Source organism: Onychomys torridus, chromosome 10 (genome assembly GCF_903995425.1).
Source record: "Onychomys torridus chromosome 10, mOncTor1.1, whole genome shotgun sequence".
Taxonomy (NCBI): Eukaryota; Metazoa; Chordata; class Mammalia; order Rodentia; family Cricetidae; genus Onychomys; species Onychomys torridus.
The window spans coordinates 43,288,335-43,311,591 of record NC_050452.1 but is presented as its reverse complement, the minus strand read 5'-3'; the positions used below and the strand labels follow the sequence as shown (position 1 = coordinate 43,311,591).

The window sequence follows — 23,257 nt, the reverse complement described above, 5'->3', positions numbered from 1 at the left end:
GCATCCTGTCCAGTCCCTGCTGACCTCGGCCTCTGAAACAGCATGTCTGTTCCCTGAGCATTTGTTCTGATTGTCCTCAGCCACCTCGTTCTGGGGTTTAGCTTTCCTGACGATTGATGCAAATCTGGTCCCTCTTTCAGCAAAAGCTTTTTCTTTCCGTCTCTTGAATGTGCCTATTGGAAAGAACACATCCCACGCTACAGATCACTACAGAACCATGGTTCCCTTATTTGCAACCCCCTTGCTTCTCTGCTGAAAGCATTGGAGACCAGAATATTATTCCAAGCCTCTGTTCTTTGAAAAAGGCCTTTCCCATTGAAGAAAAAAAAAAAAAAAAAGCTTTTCCCTTTAAGCCTCTTGTCTCAAAATCACCTATCTTTTCTTTGATCTCTTCTAAAGTGTTCCACCGTCTGTATTCTCTGTGTCTTGCATTACCCGTCCCTGCTGGTACCGCTTCCCCACGACCCGCCGGTTCTTCCCCACGAGTCACATTACATCAGCCTCACTAATGCACTATCGGCTACATATCAGATGTTTTATTCTAGGCAGTCCATTAAAAAAAAAAAATAGACAAAAAACAAAAAACAAAACAAAACAAAAAAATGAGCCTGAGTTCTACTTAACATGGAGGACAAATTGTCTGGGGTTAAGTACAAACTGTTCCGAGATGGGAGGGGACGACAAATATTTATATTTATATTAAATATCTATATATCTATATATACCTGTTGATTTTGTGCTTTTTCTCAACGCTTCAGAGACCCTCGAACTTTGGAGTGATTGAGACGGTAGAGGATGGGTTTCCAGAAATTTCGCCCCGAATTAAAAGCTCCATCAAAAAGGCTGCTCCATGCGCTCAAGTAACACCCACCAACAAAAACCATCTCCACAACCACAGATTATCTCACCGGCGAGTGAGACTGCAAGGTTTGGGGGCTCGGCTGTACCACTCTGTGCGGTGCATGGGGGGGTTCGAGGCCGCTTGGCGTCTTCCTCGCTTTGGTTCTGCCCCTGACTCCCCTGCTCAGGCTTCCCCAGTGCGTCGGGCCATCGCTTTATAGGTGCAGCCTGGGCGGCTCCGCCGGCTGTTTTTTTTTCCCGGCTCTTTGGCGTGGTGGTTGCTGCTGTGGTCCGCCAAGATGCAGCTGAAGCCGATGGAGATTAACCCCGAGGTAAGCGCAGCTGCTGGGCCGTCATGGGAACGCAGCGCCAGGCTTTAGCTCCGGCCAGATAGCCGAATCAGCTCGCTTTCTTATCTTTTCTCCTTTTTTTTTTTTTTTTTTTTTTTTGCATTTGCCTTTCAGATGCTGAACAAAGTGAGTGGCATGGTGCGCAGCCTCTGTCCCCGTCCCTGTCCCCGGGGAGCATCGTCGGAGACGCCCAGCCGGCCGCGCCCTGCGCAATGGAGATGGCCGGGTTGGGGCGCCCTGCTGGATGTCTTTTCGGCCCTGAGTTATTGAGGGGTTGGGGGTGGGTGACTGAGAGAGCGATCACCGAGAGGTGGTGGAGGATGCTCCGCGGACCGGAGCGAGCGCGGGGAACAGCTCTCGAGGGCGTGGCGACTGCCAAGCGGAGACTCTAGTCCGAGGGCTTCGCGGGAGCCACGTGTGGGCCGAGCTTTGTGCTGTGTCACTGCGCGGCGCGGAGGGTGGGACGCCGCGGAGACTCCTCCCAGTCTCGGGTGGGGGAAACCTGTGGCGGGGTGGGGGAAGGGGGGGGGGGAGGGGGAGGGATGCGCGTGCTGACCCCGCCCCCTAGCAGGTACCCATTTCCCTCGTCTGGCCCTTTCGGTCTGGCTGCCCGGTCTCCTCTCTGCAGGTGTTGGCCAGGCTGGGGGTCGCCGGCCAGTGGCGCTTCGCGGACGTCCTAGGGCTGGAGGAGGAGACTCTGGGCTCCGTGCCATCCCCTGCCTGCGCGCTGCTGCTGCTGTTTCCCCTCACGGCCCAGGTAGGGTGAGGTCCGCGATGAGCGGGTCTCGGATGATGGATGCACAGTGCTATGGGATGCGCTCTTAACCCACGCTGTCCCTCCCTTCTGTAAAGTAGGGAATAAGGATTCCACCTCCTAGAATGGGAGGTGCCTGCATTTTCGTGGTACCTATTCATTGGCGCACCCGTTATAATGGCCATTATTGGCTGTTTGCCTTAAATTTGCAAGAGAAGGAGCCTACTGATCCCGTCTGTTTTTTGTTTTGTTTTTTTCCAATTACCCAGAGAAAGAACTCCTACTCACTTGGTTCTTTTTATTTTTCTGAGCTTTGCTTCCACTTGGGGATGGCAGTGGTTTCCTTGTAAGGTCACTGTTTGGTTCTCAGACTCCCACCTAGCTGTAAATTGAAGAGGGCTTGGCTTGCCCTCTTCAAAAGGTTTTTAAATCAAAAGGTTCTCTTCATTTACCACCTCCATCTGCTTTTCTGGTGGATTGGGGCTCTTCTCCTTCCCATGCCCCATCCCCACCCCACCCCACAGCAGGTACATACTTGAACCTGATTTTTAAAGCTGAATCATTGGCACACAGAATCTTTTCAGCAGCTGCCTCTACCTCTCTGACCTTGTGGCTGGATGAAGTGGGTCTTTTGCACAGTCAATGGAAACACGCTTTCATTTTCTGAAACTGTCTTCCATCTTTCAGTGTTGGGGGATGTATGTGACCCAAAAGACTGAGCATCAGCTATAAAAACAAAGCAGTAGGCTATGTGTTGCCTCGCAGTGTGTAGAGTCCCCGTAAATCATGGTATCGCCTGTCCCCTGTTGCTATCAGTGGCCCACACATTTAGGAGGGGATGGAATGGGCAAAACTGGGAGGCATTTGCATGTCTGGCATTACTCTAAATGTTAATTAAGTGATGAGGTTAATTAAGTACCATCCTAAGGGCAGGTGTTCTAGAACCATCCTCGGCCCAAACTCAGCTCTATGGGAAGGTCTAGGCCTTCCTCCTAGCAAATGGTCTATTAGGAGTTCAACCGTGTAGTTTGGAAGATCTCAGTGACGTGTTTTATAGCCGAAGCTTTTATTGCAACCACAGCATGTCAGGATGGCTTCCTTGACTGCACCGAAGCCGTCTCCCCTCTACTTGAGCTGTCCCTGGAGCTGTTCTTTATGGGAGCCATGATGACTTGGAGGTTTTGAGCAGCACTCAGGCAAGGCCTCTGGGAGGCGGTGCAGCAGCCTGTTTGCTTTCAACTGCTCCCTGGTCTCATTTTGCAAGCTCCAGTGGATCTTTTTAGAGAACATTCCAGCTCTCTGGCTGCCTTTTTGCCCTTTAGCTGCAGCCCAGTCTGCTCCATGTATTCAGTACCTAGTCTGCATATATAATGGGTAAAACACTGAAGACTTTTTAATGGGAAATGAAGCTTGGTTTGACTTCTATCCACCAGCTAATTTAGGAAACATCAGTCCTGACTCGGGGTATGTTGGAAAACCCTAAATAAACATCTTAATTGATTTTGTAGCAGTGAGATTGGTACAGAAGTCTCTCCATGCAAGAACCCAGATAGCTACAGGGTGGCTAGTCTGTTGTACAGTTGTAGCCAATTAGCCTTAAGAGGTGTGAAACCCTCAACAGTAAATGGGGTGCTAGAACATCCTGAGTGGAGTTCCAGTTCATCTTGTGGGACAGACCGTCTTTCTCCCGCTCTAGAGCCACAGAGTAAATGCACACTTCGTTTCCATGAACAGTCAACGCAAGGCTGCTAGAATCGGAGCCACGCTGGCTGATGTGCTGTGTGAGTTCTGCTGGCTGTGGGCTGTAGGCAGTTCCATACCGGTAGCACCTCTTTTAACTGGCAAGTCTTCCTCCAAACTCACTAGTGAGAGGAATAGATAGTCTCCTGAGTCATTGTTCAAGAATCGGGCAATGACTTGAGGAAATCCATTCACATAGCAGAGTCTCTCCAGACAATTGCTACTGTCCTTTGGTTAGTCTGCTGTATTGTGCCTTGACTTCCTCTTACAAGGTGAAAAGGTTTTTGTTTTGTTTTGTTTTTGAAATCATAGTCCATCAATGTCTTTCTAAAACAAAACAAACAGGAAAGGAAGTTCTTGTCCCTTTGAATGGTTAAAGCTTGTTTAAAGATGTTGACTCTTGCACAAATTGAACAGTTAAAGAATAGAGAAACAGACACCAGCTGGCATTACCACTGGGTGCTGATCAAAGGTTGATTAGGACACCTGTATGAAATACAGTCATTGTTCTTGTGGAAGGGAGAAAACCCTGAGCTGAGCTCTTCCTGGATTTCATGCTACCCCATCACCAGCTAAAGGTTGCCGCGGTGTCTAGACAGCCTTGGGCAGCATCCAAGGCTGTGTCTGCACTGCAGCATCAGGGTGGAGCCCTCTGGCCTGCTTGGGTGTGGGAGGGAGACAGGCTGGTCTCTGGTCATCGGGCAGCATCTAGAACCATGGCCCCTGCTCATGGTCATGTATCCCACTGTGCAGCTCATTAGAACTGTTTGGGCTGCCATATGCATTTGCATTTTGAGATGAAAAAAGAAAAAAAAAACCTTTCCCTCCATTCACAGCATGAAAACTTCAGGAAAAAACAAATTGAAGAACTGAAGGGACAGGAAGTTAGTCCTAAAGTGTACTTCATGAAGCAGACCATCGGGAACTCCTGTGGTACCATTGGGCTGATCCACGCAGTGGCCAATAATCAAGACAAGCTGGAATTTGGTACTTGTGGCTTAATAATTTGGTCGTCCGCTAATTTTTTTTAATTGGTGTGGGTGTATGCCACAGCCTGCCTATGGGGGTTAGAGTACTACAGCTTTGTGGACCCTCCCCGACTATTTGACGTAGCTTTGTGGTGGGTTTCTCTGTGTAGTTTTGGTGCCTGTCCTGGATCTCGCTCTGTAGACCAGGCTGGCCTCGAACTCACAGAGATCCGCCTGGTTCTGCCTCCCGAGTGCTGGGATTAAAGGCATGCGCCACCACCGCCTGGCCACTTTTAATTCTCAAAATTCTAAGAAATGGTGACGGGCCCTACTGATCCACATTTTCTGGTTATCTATCTGCAGCGATTCTGTCTCCTAATGGACATAGGGACCAGCACAGCTGAGAGCCGCTGGCACCGGAAGGCGTAGGATAGTTGAAACCTTGAAGGCTGCCGCTGAGAGCAAAGTCAGGTGGAGGCCTTCCGCCCTCCTCCAGCAGAAGCTGAACAGGATGTAGGGAGAGGGCAGAGTCCTTAAGCTGTGAGAGGAGCAAGAGCCAGCAAGAAAATGTTACACCCACAGAGCAGTTACGTGTGATTTAGGCCAAGAATCAGCAACGTTCCTTAAAATGCCAGAGAATAAATCTTTTAGGCTTTGCGAGCTGTGTGGTCTCTTGACTTCGGAGCTGAAAACGAGCCATAGCTGTGCTGGAAGCAGATGGGCGTGGCTGGGGTGGATTAAAACGTCCTTTGTAAAAAAAAAAAAAAAATAATAATAATAGTAATTCGCCATCTCCTAATTTGGAATGGCTACAAAGTGAATATCCTCAGCACTGTTGCTCCTGCAGATCAAAGAAAGACCCAGCTACTCAGGGCACTGAGGCAGGAGGATCATAGGAGCTTATTCAAGGCCACTGAGAGACCTGTGTCCAAAAAAATATGTATGGCTCAGTACAAGGCCCTGAGGTTAATCTCACACACATGCACACTAACATATAAAATTATTCTCACTAAGATGCTTGCATTGAAAAGTACCCTTGTGTACATTTTAAATTAAAATGCTTGCTTGTTCATAAGTACCTAAGTCTAGAAGTTCTTTTTCAAGTATGGATGTGATGAAGCTGGATCAGAAGGCTGTGTCTTCGTCCTTTTTATTTCCTCTGGGAAGCCTTTATCTAGAATTGTTCTGGGGTCAGGCTGATAATGGAATGTTAGAACCATGGTAGAGCCGAGGTCCAAGAGATCATTTGACTCAGCCCTTCATTGGAGGTAGAGGATCCCCATCAATTCCAGGTTTTGGTTTTCTTTTATTTATTTTCACAGTGATAAGGATCAAACCCAGGGCTCAGCAAGCACTGTACTGTGGAACCCACCCTCAGCCTCTCCAGATTTTGAGATGATCTCCACCAACCAAATTTGTTAAATCTAGAGCTGACAGATGAGCTGAGGTCTTTTGGAATTGTTCTTGTAGCTGGGTCAGTCTCCTGCCTCCTGTCCTTACTCCATTGAGCAGTGGCAGTGCTGATACCAAAGGCAGGCAGTCAGCACTGGGCTCTCAGCCAGAGAGCACAGGTCTTCGCATTTCTGCGGCCTTTATGCCAATGGCATTCTGTATTCCATTTGCCTGTCTGAAATAGAAATCTGGGTTTTTGAAACTGTTACTAGATTAGAGTGTTATTGTGGCACCATCTCTATATATAAAATAGATGTTCCATTTGAATTGGGAAGTGGTTCAGAGTCAGCCACAGACATAGTAGGCTCTGCTTTTAAGGGATTAGGACCCCACAAATACATGATTCAAGCATATGGGTGCTGTAAGGAAGTGGTGAGATTTGAGACACAAGAGGGGCAGGATTGGGGTGTCAGGGACCAGGTGAAAGAACGTGTGCATTGGAAGTGTGGACCAGCCTGATTGCAGCTGCAAGGAGTGGTCGGGAAGCTCTGGGAAAAGGGGCAGCTTATCCACATCCCCGGAGGCCATGTGTGGATTGAGGTGGTTCATAGGGCCAGCTGTGTAAAGGCCTAAGTGGGCAATAAATGTGTACCCTCTTACATGGTCTGATCTGTGCTAACGTGTACTTTCCTTTTTAAGAGGATGGATCAGTCCTGAAACAGTTTCTTTCGGAAACGGAGAAGATGTCCCCTGAAGACAGAGCCAAGTGCTTTGAGAAGAATGAGGTAGGAAGGGTTTCTGTACGCCACTCTGAAGTCGTTCTGGAGGGCTGCACCGCGTGCTAATTAGCGGTTTCCTCTCTTCTGCAGGCCATCCAGGCAGCCCATGACTCGGTGGCCCAGGAGGGCCAGTGTCGGGTAAATACCAATGTGAACACAGGCCTGAGCCAGGCTGCCCCGCTCCCACGCCCTCTGTTTCCCATGGACTGTTTACAGGAATCACTTATCGCAATGCAGTGACCACCAAGTGTTGTCCAACAAGGCCAACCGACCCCAGAAAATCCTCCTCTTCTAACATCCAGACTTGATCTGTTCCCCCCAGATAGTTTGAGAAATCTACTTGGCAGTCAGTGGTCAGTTCTGTGATTGGCTTGTAAGCCTGTAGCACCAAAAGATAAGTAAGCCATAGTGTATGAAGAGACCCTCTGCAAAATTTAACTTAGAAGCCAGGGCCTGCATTGCCACAATTGTCTCTTCTGCCTTCTGAACTTAAGGCAAGATACGCTTCCCTAGGCCTGATCTCCTTCCCACTAAAAAGCATGCAGCATATAGGCCTGTAGAGCAGGCCCCACCATTCCAGCATTTCTGCCTCTGTAGGTTTAAATGAAGATATATTCCACTTGGAGAGTGAGGGAATGTTTTTAATAAGTTCGTCTGCTACCTTGTTAAATTTTTTTTCTGGACTTTTTTTTTTTTTTTAGGTAGATGACAAAGTGAATTTTCATTTTATTCTGTTCAACAATGTGGATGGCCACCTCTATGAACTTGGTATGTAGTGCTCCATTTTGGAATCCAGTAGACTGTCATGTATTTGTTCAGACTTAATCTGCCTTACACCATTGGTGTGTGACTTCCTGGCAGTATGTATGCAGTGATTTGTGAAGCCATAACTGTAATTCCATCGGGAACATTTAGCCCTCTGTCACACCCAGTTGACCCTCCTCAGGCAACTAAAATACCCAGTGAGTGGCTTCAGTGACAGGCCAGTGAGGGGGGTAAATAAGATTGGCATCAGTTGTAGAGATTCATGGTGTTCCCTCACCCCACTCACCTACAGTGCCCCCAATATTATAGATTTCCACAAGGATCAGTGCCTGAATATGACCTTCTGTAATAGTACAGAAGATGCTTCTGTAAAGTGAATTTGGTGAGATTGTTTGAGACAGGGTCTCTTTACATACGCCTGGCTGTTCTGGAACTCACTCTGTAGACCAGGCTGGCCTCAAACTCCTAGAGATCCACCTGCCTCTGCCTCCTGAGTGCTGGAATTAAAGGCATGCACCACCATCCCCAGGTTGTAAAGTGAATTTGGATCTGTTGGGCATCAGTTCTACTTATGGGATAAAAGGGAATCTCCATCGTGTAAAATCCATCCCTTTTAGTGGGAAAGGCTTGTAGCTGTATCGTCTCAGACGTAGACTCCCCAGGGCAGAGGGACAGGGAAATCTGCAGTCACTAAAGGGCAGTTGGAAACACAGAGCACTCTTTCTTGTAGAGACAGCCTGACGTTGTTTTAGCTAAAAATGGGGGTGCAGTTCCCCATTAGCATAGCCAGGTCAGGCCCGTGTGATCTTGACCATAGACTAGAATTGTCAGTGACCGGCTAGGAGCATCCTGTCACTTCCAAATTGGGTTTCCCTCGTTGGAACGGTAGCAGCCTTTGGAAGAATGTAAAAATCCTGGGTTGGGCGGCTGCCATATCCTGAAAGTGTGCAGGGAAAGCTGACGCCCTGGCTTCTTTGTTCTAGATGGGCGAATGCCCTTTCCAGTGAACCATGGCACCAGTTCCGAAGACTCTCTGCTGCAGGTAATCCCTGGAATGCATTTCTGTCCGTTGCAGACACGCGTCTTTCAGCTACTTCTGTGTATTGTGCTGACATTCAGAATACCAGTGCCAGTTATGTTGGTTAGCAGCATTCTTTGGGGCTTCAAGATCACGTTAGTCATTCTGTCTGCCTGGCTGTATGGCAGGTGGCTTTAAACAGGATCCTTCAAAGAAGGCCTGACTAATCTGTTTCGTGTGCCACCTGTAGTTAGAATTGGCTCAAAAGCCACTGTCTGGCTCTAGTGTGGGATTGAGGTAGCCATTGTTTGCCTGTCGGGTTACACCATCACTAAAGAGTGGAGTATCAATTTCCTCTACCTTCCCTAGTCCTCCAAGGGTTCTGGGTGTGGGTCAGCCTTGTTGGGTATATATTACAAATTTTGGCTAGGTAAATTATATATGTATATATGTATATATATGTATATATATGTGTGTGTGTGTGTGTGTGTGTGTGTGTGTGTGTGTGTGTGTGTGTATATATATATATATATATATATATATATATATATATATACACATATATATTTTTTTTTCTTTTCTTCCCACGTGGTCTGCTGGTATTGGAGAGCAGGGGATTCAGGATCATTGGCTAGAGAGGTGGCTCCTCAATTATTAAGAGTGTGTGCTGCCTTTGCAGAGGACCCAAGTTCAGTTTCCAGTACCCAGCATCCAGGCAGCTCACAGCTACCTGTGATTCCAGCCTTAGGGGCATCCACAAGCATGTACCAACCCACACATACACATACATACTCATAACTAAAATAAGGGGCTAGAGAGATGGCCTAGCAGGTCAGAGTGCTGATGCACTTGCAGAGGATCTGGCTTTGATTCCTGACACCATGTGGTGGCTCCCAATCATCTATAACTCCATTCCCAGGGGCTCTGATGCTGTTTTCATGCCTCCACAGGTACTAGGCATGCAAGTGGTACCTAGATACTCATGTAGGCAAAACACTCATATACTAAAAAATTATTTAAAAAAAAAAAAAAAGAAAAGAAAAAGAAAAAAAAAAAGCCGGGCGGTGGTGGTGCACGCCTTTAATCCCAGCACTAGGGAGGCAGAGGCAGGCGGATCTCTGTGAGTTCAAGGCCAGCCTGGGGTAGAATGAGTTCCAGGAAAGGCACAAAGCTACATAGAAAAACCTTGTCTCGAAAAACAAAACAAACAAACAAACAAACAAAAAAGAAATCTTGAAGATTCAGGAGGACCATGCAGCTATCCTGTTAGAAGCAACTACTGAAAACTCAGTTCTGAAATGTTCTAGGCCTTTTTAGCTTAAAAAACGAGCCTTCAGAATAGAATCATCATGCCATTGCAAAGGAATGTCTTATAAAATACAGGACATCAACTTTATTTGTAGTGCAGCAGCAGCTAATCAATCTTCCCTCTGCACTGGGTGTGCACACAGTAGGGGTCAGCTAAGGTTTTCTGGGAGGAGCCAGATAGGAAGTCCTGGGGCTTTGTGTGGCCTGGGTCTCTGTGGCAAGTGCCCATTGCTGCTTCTGCAGCTCCGAGCTCTGCCAGACAGTCCCTACACGAACGTGTCTGCCTGTGTCTGCCAAAGGTTTGTCCACCAGACTGGCAAGAGGCCGGGTTGGGCCTGTAGGCTGCTGTTGCTGACTCCTGGGCTGGGTGACACCCTAAGTGAGTCCTACCTCCTGTTGAGTCCCTTCAGTGATGCAGGAAGTGAGACTCCTTGCCCCTCCTCTAAGATAAGGATCTGGGATGCAGAGGCCGAATGCTCAAGGTTCTGTGAATTCAACAGTGGAACCCTGGTTCTTGGCCACTGTGATTGAGACCCTTGTTTATAGAGGACCGACTGGGCTTTGGAGCGTCCAAGATCTGGTCACTTCCCAGCACTAGTGAGCCAAGTTATGCCAGACTGAGCACGAGGCACAAGGACATGGAGTCACTTGTCATGGGGCAGTCTTGAGTTAAAGTGGAGTAGAGTTGAGTCCTGGCCCCTGGGTCTTTTTCCATTACCTCCACCCTTTTAAAGTTGATGAGGGTAAACTGCTCAACTAGGTTTTGGAAACACTCTTTCTGTGACTTGCAATTCCTGTCTCCAGCAGGTTCTGTTTGTGTATTAATACCATCCCTCCTTTCTAGGACGCTGCCAAGGTCTGCAGAGAATTCACTGAACGTGAGCAGGGAGAAGTCCGCTTCTCCGCAGTGGCTCTGTGCAAAGCCGCCTAAACCCTGCGGGAGGAAACCAGCCGCTCCCCTTTCCCTGGGCAGGCCCACGCAGCCCTGCCTTTGACCTGCAGCTTTAGCACTTATAACCACAGCTGTCGTCTTAGGTTCCACAGCCCCGTCACCTCCACCCTACCCAGGCCACCGGGGAGCTCTGTCACAGCCACGCCCGCGTGAACTTCAGAGGCGAAGCATTTCCCCTACTGTGTCTCGTACCTTGATATCTATGGCTTTTTTTGGTTTATGTCTATAAGTGAAGGCTTTGGGTGTGGTTTGTCTGTCCTTAAAAGGAATAGTAAAACTTTTCTGCTGGTAAAAGAGGATCGGCTGGTTTTTATTTTCTCTTTCATGTCCCCACCCCCTACTCCCTCATCCCCCTACCTCAACCCCCCAACCCCCGGTCTCCCAGATTGTTTTGACAAGTGATAGACAAATTTCTTACCTTCCATCTGATGGCAGGTAAGGAAAGTATTATTAAATAGTATTGGTTTAGTGCTTAATCCAAACTTTTATTTCTGTGCTCTTACAGTCCTATACATAGCTGTAGAAACTAGTTTTTTAAAAGTTTGTTGTAGGCTAGGACATGGTGACTCAAGCCTGTAATCGTAGCACTAGGCTGAAGCAGGAGGATTGCCACAAGTTTGAGGCTGGCCTGAGCTATGGAGTGAGATTTAAAATCGCCTATCCATATATATATATATATTAGATTAAGAACAGTCTCAGAAAAGCCCACAGGAAGTTTTCTGTGTCATTGATGTTTTATGTTGCTATCACATAATCGATCCTGATAACACGGTTAGCTGAAGTCCCTAGTGTGATGTTTTCTTAGTGTTTCCTGAACGTCACCTCTCGGTTAGGGATCGTGTGTTAACATGGTCTTTTGGACTGTGACCATTGCCCCAGTCTTCCTTAGTTTTGATGACCTGGATTGTTTTGAGCAGGATTGAAGGAACAGTTTGCAAGTTGCCCCTTGATTTCAGATTTCTTTTTCCCCCTTGACATTGTGTGTGTGTGTGTCTGTCTGTCTGTCTGAGGCACAAATGCCACAGTGAACGCGTGGGGACCAGATGACAGCCTATCAGAAGTCCCTTCTCTTCCGCCATGTTGGAGGCAGGGTCTCTGGTTACAGTTGCTGGGGCTGCACACATGAGCTTCCTGCTGACTCTCCTGTCTCCACCTCCCCATCTCACTGCAGGAGTGCGGAGGTTACAAATTCACACCCTTGCATCTGGGTTTTAAGTGGGTTCTGGGGATCGGACTCCGCTCACCGTAGTTGCTCCACAGACACTTCACCCACTGAGGCCTCTCCGGCCCCGATTTTGGGTTTGTCTAGTGTTTCCCTGATGAAACTTTAGGAGCTTTGGGCTTCAAGAGCACAGTGGTTAAGTGCCACTTCCTGGTGTCACGTAAAGAGGACCGTCACCCTGACTCATAGCTTTTCCTCTTGGAATCTGTCACTTGGCTGAGGTTGCAGAAAGTCCAGGTAAAGCCCACAGCTGGAGTGGCCTTGAGGTAGACAGATTTCAACTAAATTGGAATTCTTAAGGCAGGAAGCTTTGTCTCCTGTCAATCATCTGCATCAGTAGGAATATATTGGTGCTATCTCAGGCAGTTCCCATATCTGACATACTCCAGTCAACATCTGCATTTTTGCTTTTCAGTAATTCCTTCCTAGGAGCTCTTTAAAAAAAAAAAAAAAATCCATTCCAAGAAAGACTGAATGTGGACATTAGTTCTGCAGCTGATCTCACAGTTCCTAGTCACAGGAATTCCGTAGAGCAGGGCGAGCCTCATGCTGCCTATCCTGACTCCAGAAGAGCCCTGTCCTTGGGGACAGGAATCCTGATAACTGGGGTCCCTGCTGCCTTCATGTTTTTGGGGTGTATGTCACAGTAAGGTCGACTTAGGTGTTGGTCTTCGCTTTGCGACAGTCTCTTGCTTGCTGCTGTTACTTGAGGTGAGCTGGCCCACAGCATCCAGGAATTGCCTGCCTTTGCCTTCCATGTTGCTCTAAGCATGCTGGGATTACAAGCATGTGCTACTGCATCTGGCTTTCTGTGGTGGGCTGGCTAGTTTTATGTCAACTTGACACAAGCTAAGAGTCCTTTGGGGAGAAGGAAATTCCAGGAGTTTCCATCTGAGAAAGTGCTCCCACTACATTGGTGTGTGGACAAGCCCATGGCACATTTTCTTGATGATCAATGTGGGAGGGCCCAGCTTTCTGTGGGTGTCACCCCTGGGCTGACGTCCTGGGATGTATAAATAAGCTGAGCAAGTGTGTAAACGGCACTCCTCCATGGCTTCTGTATCAGTTCCTGACTCTAGGGTCGTGCCTGAGAATTCCTGCCCTGAATTCTTGGGATAATGGACTCCAAGCTATAAGATGAAATCAACCCATTCCTCTTCAAGTTACCTTTGGTCATAACTGCTTTATCACAGTAATAGAAACCCTAACTAAGACATGTGAGTTCTGGGGATCTGAACTGCACCCTCGTGCTTGAGTGGCAAACACTTTGTCCACTGAGCTTCCCTAGGCCCTGTTTTGTGTTTGGCTTTTCCAGACAGGGTTTCTCTGTGTAGCCCTGGCTGCCCTAGAACTCACTCTGTAGACCAGGCTGACCCGAACTCAGAGATCCACCTGCCTCTGCCCCGGAGTGCTGGGATTCAAGGCCTGTGCCACCAACCGCCTGGCAAGCCCTGTTGTGTTTGGAGACAGGGTCTCCTATAGCTCAGGCAGGTCTGGAGCTGGTGTAGCTGAGGATGACCTGGGCTCCTGGTCCTCCTGTCTCCACCTCCTCAAGTGCTGAGATTATAGGCATGTACCAGCACCTTGTTAATGCTATGCTAGGGGTCAAACCCAGGGCTTCATTTGTGCTGGGCAAGCTCCCTGGCAACTGAGCTAGCTGCATCCGTAACCCTTCTTTGGCTTTTAGCTTCTATGATGACAGCACTTTCAAACTTCCTTATTTGGGGGCCGGCGGGGTGGTTTAGCTGGTAAAGGCATTTACTGCCAAGCCTGACAACTGAGTTTGATTTCCAGGACCCACATGGTGGAGGAGAGAGCCGACTCCCGCAGGTTGTCCTCTGACCCCCACATGCACATTGATTGACATGCGCATTGATTGACATGCTCATTGATTGACATGCACGTTCAACACACGAGCACCAAATAGAAAACGTTTCTTAGTTTTGACCGAAAATAATTACATATTTTCAGGGGATAGTATGATAATTGATGTATGTATATAAGGTGAAATCATCAAATCAGGGCAATTAGCATTTCCATCTCCTTAAACATGTATTATTTCCTTCTCTTGAAAACCTTCAAACTGTAAAATATGTAAGGTGTAAACTGTAGTCACCTTGCCCACCCGAAACACTAGAACTTCTGTGTAAGCCCGATCTTCCTCTGCCATAGCCCATTTACCAGCTCCTACCTCTAGTGGCCACTCTCCTCAGTTGTCATGAGATCAATTTTAGTTTTAGCTTCCAGCAGGAGTGTGTAATATTTGTCTGTCCCTGGCTTACTTCATTTAGCATAATGGGATCCATTCCTCCCCAGGTTGCCATAAACAATAGGCTTTCATTCTTGTTTGTGGTAAGATATTATTCCATTGTGTGTACACGCATGTACATCTGCTGACAACTTTTGATGTCTGTGAGCCTCCTATTAATGTAAAAGCTAAAATCCAGCTGTCTTCCTTTCCTGTTGCTGTGATAAATACCCCGACGGAAGCAATTTGAGGGGAGAGGGGGTCACTTGGGCTCCCAGATCATACATCCCATCATGCTGGGGAAGTCAAGGCGGCTAGAGCTGGACACAGCTGGTCATGACGTCACACCCACAGTCAAGAACAGTGAGAGTGCTGGGACTCCGCTGGCTTCCTCTGTGTGTGCCACCCAGGATCCCTGCCGAGGGAGTAGCCCTGCTCACAGTCAGCACAGTCTTCCCACGTCATTGAACTCAACCAAGATAATCCCCCACAGGCATGCCCACGGGGCCGTCTCCCAGGTAATTCTAGATGCTGCCAGGCTGATAAGACTAATCCACAAGGACAGTGACTCAAATGAGTCTAGCTGCCCAGAGCTGAAGCTAGAGGGATGCCTTTTATGTATGTATGTATGTATGTATGTATGTATGTATGTATGTACTTATTTATTTATTTATTGGGGGTTTTCAAGACAGGGTTTCTCTGTGTAGCTTTGCACCTTTCCTGGAACTCGCTTTGTAGACCAGGCTGGCCTCAAACTCACAGAGATCCACCTGGCTCTGCCTCCTGAGTGCTGGGATTAAAGGTGTGCGCCACCACCACCCCATGAGGGATGTTTAAATTCTCATTCGAGTTAGGGTCATCAGTTGATGCTAAGTTAGTTGAACTTGTCCTTGACTTGGGTTCTGTCTCAGTCACTGAGCAAAGAAATTGTCCCCACCTCATTATTTCATGTTAAAAACACTGAGAATTCTGGACCAGGGCTAGGATGAAGCTCAAAACCTTGGATTTAATCTTCAACACCAAAATAATATAAGAAAACCATATTTAAAAGCTGGTGAAGATTGTCCATGTTGAATTCCATGGGAAGGCAGATCCATGTGGGATGGTGTGACTCAGAGGCCCTCTGCTCGGCATCTTGGATTTGTCAAAGATTTATACATTAGCTTATTCCCTTAATTCATTCCTCCTTAAAGTGGCACTACTGGTCTTAGGTGATGTAAGTTTTCAACTGACAAAGGTATCTGGTGCTAAAATCTCCATTTAAAACAAATACCCCAATATCTAATTGGGTCCCTGGAGATTATAGACTACTGGGATAATCCCTGCGTTGACTAAACACCCACAGACATGGAGAAATGTTCGCAAAGGAAACCCATGAGACAGCTGGCTGACGTGCATGCGTATGTCCATAAAGCCTGGTGAAGTGTTGGCCCTACTCTGTACTACACATCTGCCTGCATTGTGTGGTCTTGGTATTGGCCCTGTTTCTAAGATGGAAGACTGCCACATGGTGAGGCTCAGGCAGCTTGTCTAAGGTTACTTGTTTGTTAAGTGGTGTTCCCAACATTCAGACCAAAGCAGACAGAAACACCCAACACTATTTCCTGGGCACAAATGGGCCTGGCAAAGCTAAGTTTAAGCATCATGGCCTCACACTTCAATGGATCCTTCCAACATTTTGGCTTGGATGTCCCTGTAAAATTCTCTCTCTCTCTCTCTCTCTCTCTCTCTCTCTCTCTCTCTCTCTCTCTCTCTCTCATCTGTGTGTATCTTTATTATTTTTTTAGTTTTCTCTTTTTTTTTTAATTGGATCTCATTATGCAGCCCTGGCTGGCCTAGAATTCTCTATGTAGAGCAGGTTATCCTCAAACCTACAGAGATCCACTTGCCTTTGACCCCCTAAGTGCTGAGATTAAATATCTATGTCATCATAGGTATCTTGTATCTCTATTATTTATTCTTTATTATCATTTTTTAGATTTATTAAGTGTATAATGCTTTTGCCTTCATGTCTGCATGCGGACCACATACGGGCCTCTTACATCTCCTGGAATGAGTTACCAATGTGAGCCACCAGTTGGGGCCTGGGAATCAAATCCGGGTCCTCTGCAAAAACAGCAAGTGCTCTTAACCACTGAGCCATCTCCCCAGCACACTCCATCTTTTGTTTTTGTTTTTATGCTTTGTTTATTTGAGACAGGGTTTCTCTGTTGTGGCCCTGGCTGCCCTTGATCTCTCTCTGTAGATGAGGCTGGACTTGAACTCACAGAGATCCGCCTGGCTCTGCTTCCCCAGTGCTGGGATTAAGGACATGCACCACCACTGCCCAGCTTCTATCATTACTCTTGAAAACCCAGTTCTTCCCTGCTTCTGGACATCAAGATCATGATGGACTTAACTTTAGATCTCATTTTCCAAGCTTTCAAGAATGACTCCATATCTTTATAATAAAGTAGGTTGTGGTTTTTTTTGTTTTTTTGTTTTTTGTTTTTTGTTGTTTGTTTTTTAGTTAATGAAGTCAACGCTTTTTATTATCAGTTACATGCTTTATAGAAAGGTGTGGAGAATCGGTCAGGGTTGTAAAAAAAAATTAAGTTTCTACACATAGCTCTATTTACACGCGGCTGAGGGGATCCACTTCAGGCGCAGCAGCTGCACTTGTCCGGAGCCTTTTTGCACATGCATCCCTGGGAGCACTTGGCACAGCCCACGGGGCCACAGGAGCAGCAGCTTTTGTTGCAGGAGGCGCATTTACACTCTTTGCATTTGCAAGACTCGGAGCAGAAACAGCATCCATCTGTGGCACAGGAGCAGTTAGGGTCCATGGCGAGTGGGGGCAGCGGCTGAAGACGGATGACAAGCCGAATTGAAGTGTGTGATTATAATAAAGTTTTAAGTTCTTCCCCTAGGACTGAGAACCCTTCTCTGAATTCCTGGTTGTTAATTCTAGCATACTTTCAAGTTTCTTCAATTTACAGCTGAAACCATTTATTTAGTCTCCTGTATCATAAAGGTCGTTTGGTGTATGTGTGGGTGGCATGCATATGTGTGTGAGTGCATGTTTGCATATGTGTGTATGTGTGTGCGTGTGTGCGTGTGCGCGTGTGCGTGTGTGCGTGCGTGCGTGCGTGTGTGTGTGTGTGTGTGTGTGTGTGTGTGTGTATGTGTGTAGGCCAGAAGACAACTTCAGACGTCCTCAGATGCTGTCCACTTTGTTTCTAGAGCCCTATCTGTCATTGGGACTTGGAGTTGTCCGGTTAAGGGTACACTGACTGGTCAGTGAACTTCAGCACTGGTCTCTGGCCCTTAAGGGTACACTGACTGGTCGGTGAACTTCAGCACTGGTCTCTGGCCCCCCAGCGCTGGGATGGCACGTGTACCCCACCACACTCACCTTTTCACACGATGCTAGGGTCAAACCCCACTGACTGACCCATCCATCTCCCAGCCCTTGTACTGTCCTCTTCTCAACAGGCACCGTGACGGAACTACTTCAGAACTTAATTATTTTTTATTTTCTCTGAAACCTCAGCTGATCTGGACCACACTCAATTTCCTGCCCACTCTGCCATGTTAGGTAATGGACCAGTGGGCTAATTTGGCAGAGCTATTTTCTTTTCCTCTTTGAATAGTGTGATCATTTTATTTATTTATTTTTTAAAAGACTTATTTATTATGTATAGTGTTCTGCCTGCATGTCTGCTTGCAGGCCAGAAGAGGGCGCCAGATCTCATTACAGATGGTTGTGAGCCACCATGTGGTTGCTGGGAATTGAACTCAGGACCTCTGGAAGAACAGCCAGTGCTCTTAACCTCTGAGCCATCTCTCCAGCCCTGGTGTGATCTTTTTAAATCATTACTTTACCTGATCAGTTGCTCACCTGGGGTTAGCATTCATTGGGAGACAAGTGTGGTCTTGCCAGTGTGAACTCATTGTATAGTTAGATTGTCTGGTGTCAAGTGTGGCACTTCTCCTCAGTTGTGCAGGATGCGGATGGCGGGGCCTCCCCACAGAAGGCCCATGCAAGAACACACGTAGGCCAGGCCATGGTGGACTTAGTACCTGTGGGCATTCTTGAGTAATCATCTCAGTGGGACTTAAAATGTTAAAGTTGAGGGCTGAGCATGGTGGCACACACTGGTAGTCTCAGATGCTATGGAGCCTGAGTCAGAGCATCACTTCAGCCAAGGAGTTTGGGGCTAGCCTGAACAACATAGCTACATCCTGTCTCAAAATAGAAAGGCAGTCCATCTTAGTATAAAATATGTGGATTTGAACAATTAAGGCATTTGATGGTTTCTTGGTCATGTTCACAGTTCATATCCTTAACTCAGCATCAGATTATAGAAATGTGTATACATATACGTCACACACACACACACACACACACACACACACACACACACACACGTATTTTAAAGATAGGGTTTCACTAAATTGGCCACACTGACCTTGAACTCTCAAATCTCCTGCCTCAGCTTCCTGAGTATTGGGATTTAAGGCCTATGCTTTTAGATCATCTATTACTGTTTTTTTTAATTTTTTTTTCAGAGCTGAGGACCAAACTCAGGGCCTTGCACTTGCTAGGCAAGTGCTCTACCACTGAGCTAAATCCCCAATCCCATCAATAATTCAATGTATATATATATATATATATATATATATATATATATATATATATAAAATTTTTAAATCACATTCATTGTGTGTGTGTGTGTGTGTGTGTGTGTGTGTGTGTGTGTGTGTGTGTGTACCAATGTATGTGTGTGGAGGACAGAGGTAACTTTTGGGAGTCAGTTCCCTCCTTCCACTCTGTGGGTCCTGGGGATTGAACTCAGATCTTTGAGCTTGGCAATAAGCACTTTTACTTGCTGATGCCCAAACCAGACCTTTCCTTGGCAGATTACCCTCTTTTTAAAAATCCTCAAAGTTCCTCAAAGCTCCAACCCATCAATGATGTTCTCTATGGTGAGATGGCACACTCTGTCTCCCAGGAGGTGTGAAGAGTAAAGAGATATCCACATTCTTGAGGGTATAGACTTTTCTTTTTTAAAAAAGAAAAAAGAAAAGAAAAGAAAAAGATTTGTTGTGCTTTAATTATGTGTGACTGTGAAGATGTGTACACATGAAGGCAAGTGCTCATAGACGCCAGAGGAGGGCACCAGATGGTGCTGGGAACTCAATGCAGGTTCTCTGCAACAGCACTACATGCTTTTAACTGCTGAACTATCTCTCAGCCCTGTTTTGTTTTTGTTCTTGTTTTTGAAAGTTACAGACCAAAGAAAATTGCCTCAGGTTCAAGACTGAGGGGCTACGTCTGTGATAATCTTGCTGGAGAGTTCAGAGGTGATTGCATGTCAATAAAGAGTAATAGAGGGGTGATGCTGGGTGATACAGGGGTGATGCTGGGTGATACAGAGGTGATGCTGGATGATACAGGGGTGATGCTGGGTGATACAGAGGTGATGCTGGGTGATACAGAGGTGATGCTGGATGATACAGGGGTGATGCTGGGTGATAGAGAGGTGATGCTGGGTGATGCTGGGTGATGCTGGGTGATACAGGGGTGATGCTGGGTGATACAGAGGTGATGCTGGGTGATACAGGGGTGATGCTGGGTGATGCTGGGTGATGCTGGGTGATGCAGGGGTGATGCTGGGTGATACAGGGGTGATGCTGGGTGATACAGGGGTGATGCTGGGTGATACAGGGGTGATGCTGGGTGATACAGAGGTGATGCTGGGTGATACAGGGGTGATGCTGGGTGATACAGGGGTGATGCTGGGTGATGCAGGGGTGATGCTGGGTGATGCAGGGGTGATGCTGGGTGATACAGGGGTGATGCTGGGTGATACAGAGGTGATGCTGGGTGATACAGAGGTGATGCTGGGTGATACAGGGGTGATGCTGGGTGATACAGGGGTGATGCTGGGTGATACAGAGGTTATGCTGGGTGATGCTGGGTGATACAGGGGTGATGCTGGGTGATACAGGGGTGATGCTGGGTGATACAGAGGTGATGCTGGGTGATACAGGGGTGATGCTGGGTGATACAGAGGTGATGCTGGGTGATACAGGGGTGATGCTGGGTGATACAGGGGTGATGCTGGGTGATACAGGGGTGATGCTGGGTGGTGATGCAGGGGTGATGCTGGGTGATACAGGGGTGATGCTGGGTGATACAGAGGTGATGCTGGGAGATACAAGGGTGATGCTGGGTGATACAGGGGTGATGCTGGGTGATACAGAGGTGATGCTGGGTGATACAGGGGTGATGCTGGGTGATACAGGGGTGATGCTGGGTGATACAGGGGTGATGCTGGGTGATACAGGGGTGATGCTGGGTGGTGATGCAGGGGTGATGCTGGGTGATGCAGGGGTGATGCTGGGTGATACAGAGGTGATCCTGGGTGATACAGGGGTGATGCTGGGTGATACAGGGGTGATGCTGGGTGATGCAGGGGTGATGCTGGGTGATGCAGGGGTGATGCTGGGAGATACAAGGGTGATGCTGGGTGATGCAGGGGTGATGCTGGGTGATACAGGGGTGATGCTGGGTGATACAGGGGTGATGCTGGGTGATACAGAGGTGATGCTGGGAGATACAAGGGTGATGCTGGGTGATGCAGGGGTGATGCTGGGTGATACAGGGGTGATGCTGGGTGATACAGAGGTGATGCTGGGTGATACAGAGGTGATGCTGGGTGATACAGGGGTGATCCTGGGTGATACAGAGGTGATACAGGGGTGATGCTGGGTGATACAGGGGTGATGCTTGGTGATACAGAGGTGATGCTGAGTGATACAGGGGTGATGCTGGGTGGTGATGCAGGGGTGATGCTGGGTGATGCAGGGGTGATGCTGGGTGATACAGAGGTGATGCTGGGTGATACAGGGGTGATGCTGGGTGATACAGGGGTGAATGCTGGGTGATACAGAGGTGATCCTGGGTGATACAAGGGTGATGCTGGGTGATACAGAGGTAATGCTGGGTGATACAGAGGTGATGCTGGGTGATACAGGGGTGATGCTGGGGTGGATACAGGAGGTTATGCTGGGTAATACAGGGTGATGCCTGGGTGATACAGAGGGTGATCACAGGGGTGATGCGGGTGATACAGGGGTGATGCTGGGGTGGATACAGAGGTGATGCTGAGTGATCCACAGGGGTGATGCTGGGTGGTGTGCAGGGGTGATGCTGGGTTGGATGCAGGGGGTGATGGCTGGGTGATACAGAGGTGATGCTGGGTGATACAGGGGTGATGCTGGGTGATGCAGGGGTGATGCTGGGAGATACAGCGTGATGCTGGGTGATGCAGGGGTGATGCTGGGTGATACAGGGGTGATGCTGGGTGATACAGGGGTTGATGCTGGGTGAAGCACTTGGCACAGCCCACGGGGCCACAGGAGCAGCAGCTTTTGTTGCAGGAGGCGCATTTACACTCTTTGCATTTGCAAGACTCGGAGCAGAAACAGCATCCATCTGTGGCACAGGAGCAGTTAGGGTCCATGGCGAGTGGGGGCAGCGGCTGAAGACGGATGACAAGCCGAATTGAAGTGTGTGATTATAATAAAGTTTTAAGTTCTTCCCCTAGGACTGAGAACCCTTCTCTGAATTCCTGGTTGTTAATTCTAGCATACTTTCAAGTTTCTTCAATTTACAGCTGAAACCATTTATTTAGTCTCCTGTATCATAAAGGTCGTTTGGTGTATGTGTGGGTGGCATGCATATGTGTGTGAGTGCATGTTTGCATATGTGTGTATGTGTGTGCGTGTGTGCGTGTGCGCGTGTGCGTGTGTGCGTGCGTGCGTGCGTGTGTGTGTGTGTGTGTGTGTGTGTGTGTGTGTATGTGTGTAGGCCAGAAGACAACTTCAGACGTCCTCAGATGCTGTCCACTTTGTTTCTAGAGCCCTATCTGTCATTGGGACTTGGAGTTGTCCGGTTAAGGGTACACTGACTGGTCAGTGAACTTCAGCACTGGTCTCTGGCCCTTAAGGGTACACTGACTGGTCGGTGAACTTCAGCACTGGTCTCTGGCCCCCCAGCGCTGGATGGCACGTGTACCCCACCACACTCACCTTTTCACACGATGCTAGGGTCAAACCCCACTGACTGACCCATCCATCTCCCAGCCCTTGTACTGTCCTCTTCTCAACAGGCACCGTGACGGAACTACTTCAGAACTTAATTATTTTTTATTTTCTCTGAAACCTCAGCTGATCTGGACCACACTCAATTTCCTGCCCACTCTGCCATGTTAGGTAATGGACCAGTGGGCTAATTTGGCAGAGCTATTTTCTTTTCCTCTTTGAATAGTGTGATCATTTTATTTATTTATTTTTTAAAAGACTTATTTATTATGTATAGTGTTCTGCCTGCATGTCTGCTTGCAGGCCAGAAGAGGGCGCCAGATCTCATTACAGATGGTTGTGAGCCACCATGTGGTTGCTGGGAATTGAACTCAGGACCTCTGGAAGAACAGCCAGTGCTCTTAACCTCTGAGCCATCTCTCCAGCCCTGGTGTGATCTTTTTAAATCATTACTTTACCTGATCAGTTGCTCACCTGGGGTTAGCATTCATTGGGAGACAAGTGTGGTCTTGCCAGTGTGAACTCATTGTATAGTTAGATTGTCTGGTGTCAAGTGTGGCACTTCTCCTCAGTTGTGCAGGATGCGGATGGCGGGCCTCCCCACAGAAGGCCCATGCAAGAACACACGTAGGCCAGGCCATGGTGGACTTAGTACCTGTGGGCATTCTTGAGTAATCATCTCAGTGGGACTTAAAATGTTAAAGTTGAGGGCTGAGCATGGTGGCACACACTGGTAGTCTCAGATGCTATGGAGCCTGAGTCAGAGCATCACTTCAGCCAAGGAGTTTGGGGCTAGCCTGAACAACATAGCTACATCCTGTCTCAAAATA

The 23,257-nt window shown here is 47.8% G+C and overlaps 2 protein-coding genes across 2 annotated transcripts; one reads left to right on the top strand and one right to left on the bottom strand.

The window, feature by feature from the left end:
- Nucleotides 1-971: 971 nt before the first annotated feature.
- Nucleotides 972-11,163, top strand: Uchl1 (ubiquitin C-terminal hydrolase L1). The gene is made up of 9 exons (XM_036201555.1): nucleotides 972-1,172; nucleotides 1,305-1,316; nucleotides 1,819-1,947; nucleotides 4,521-4,671; nucleotides 6,744-6,829; nucleotides 6,914-6,961; nucleotides 7,525-7,591; nucleotides 8,572-8,630; nucleotides 10,759-11,163. The coding sequence occupies exons 1-9, from the start codon at nucleotides 1,140-1,142 to the stop codon at nucleotides 10,843-10,845; spliced, it is 672 nt and encodes a 223-aa protein (XP_036057448.1). The 5' UTR covers nucleotides 972-1,139; the 3' UTR covers nucleotides 10,846-11,163.
- Nucleotides 11,164-16,902: 5,739 nt separating this feature from the next.
- Nucleotides 16,903-17,161, bottom strand: LOC118592533 (metallothionein-2-like). The gene has a single exon (XM_036201589.1). The coding sequence runs from the start codon at nucleotides 17,159-17,161 to the stop codon at nucleotides 16,976-16,978; it is 186 nt and encodes a 61-aa protein (XP_036057482.1). The 3' UTR covers nucleotides 16,903-16,975.
- Between the last annotated feature and the right edge of the window lie 6,096 nt (nucleotides 17,162-23,257).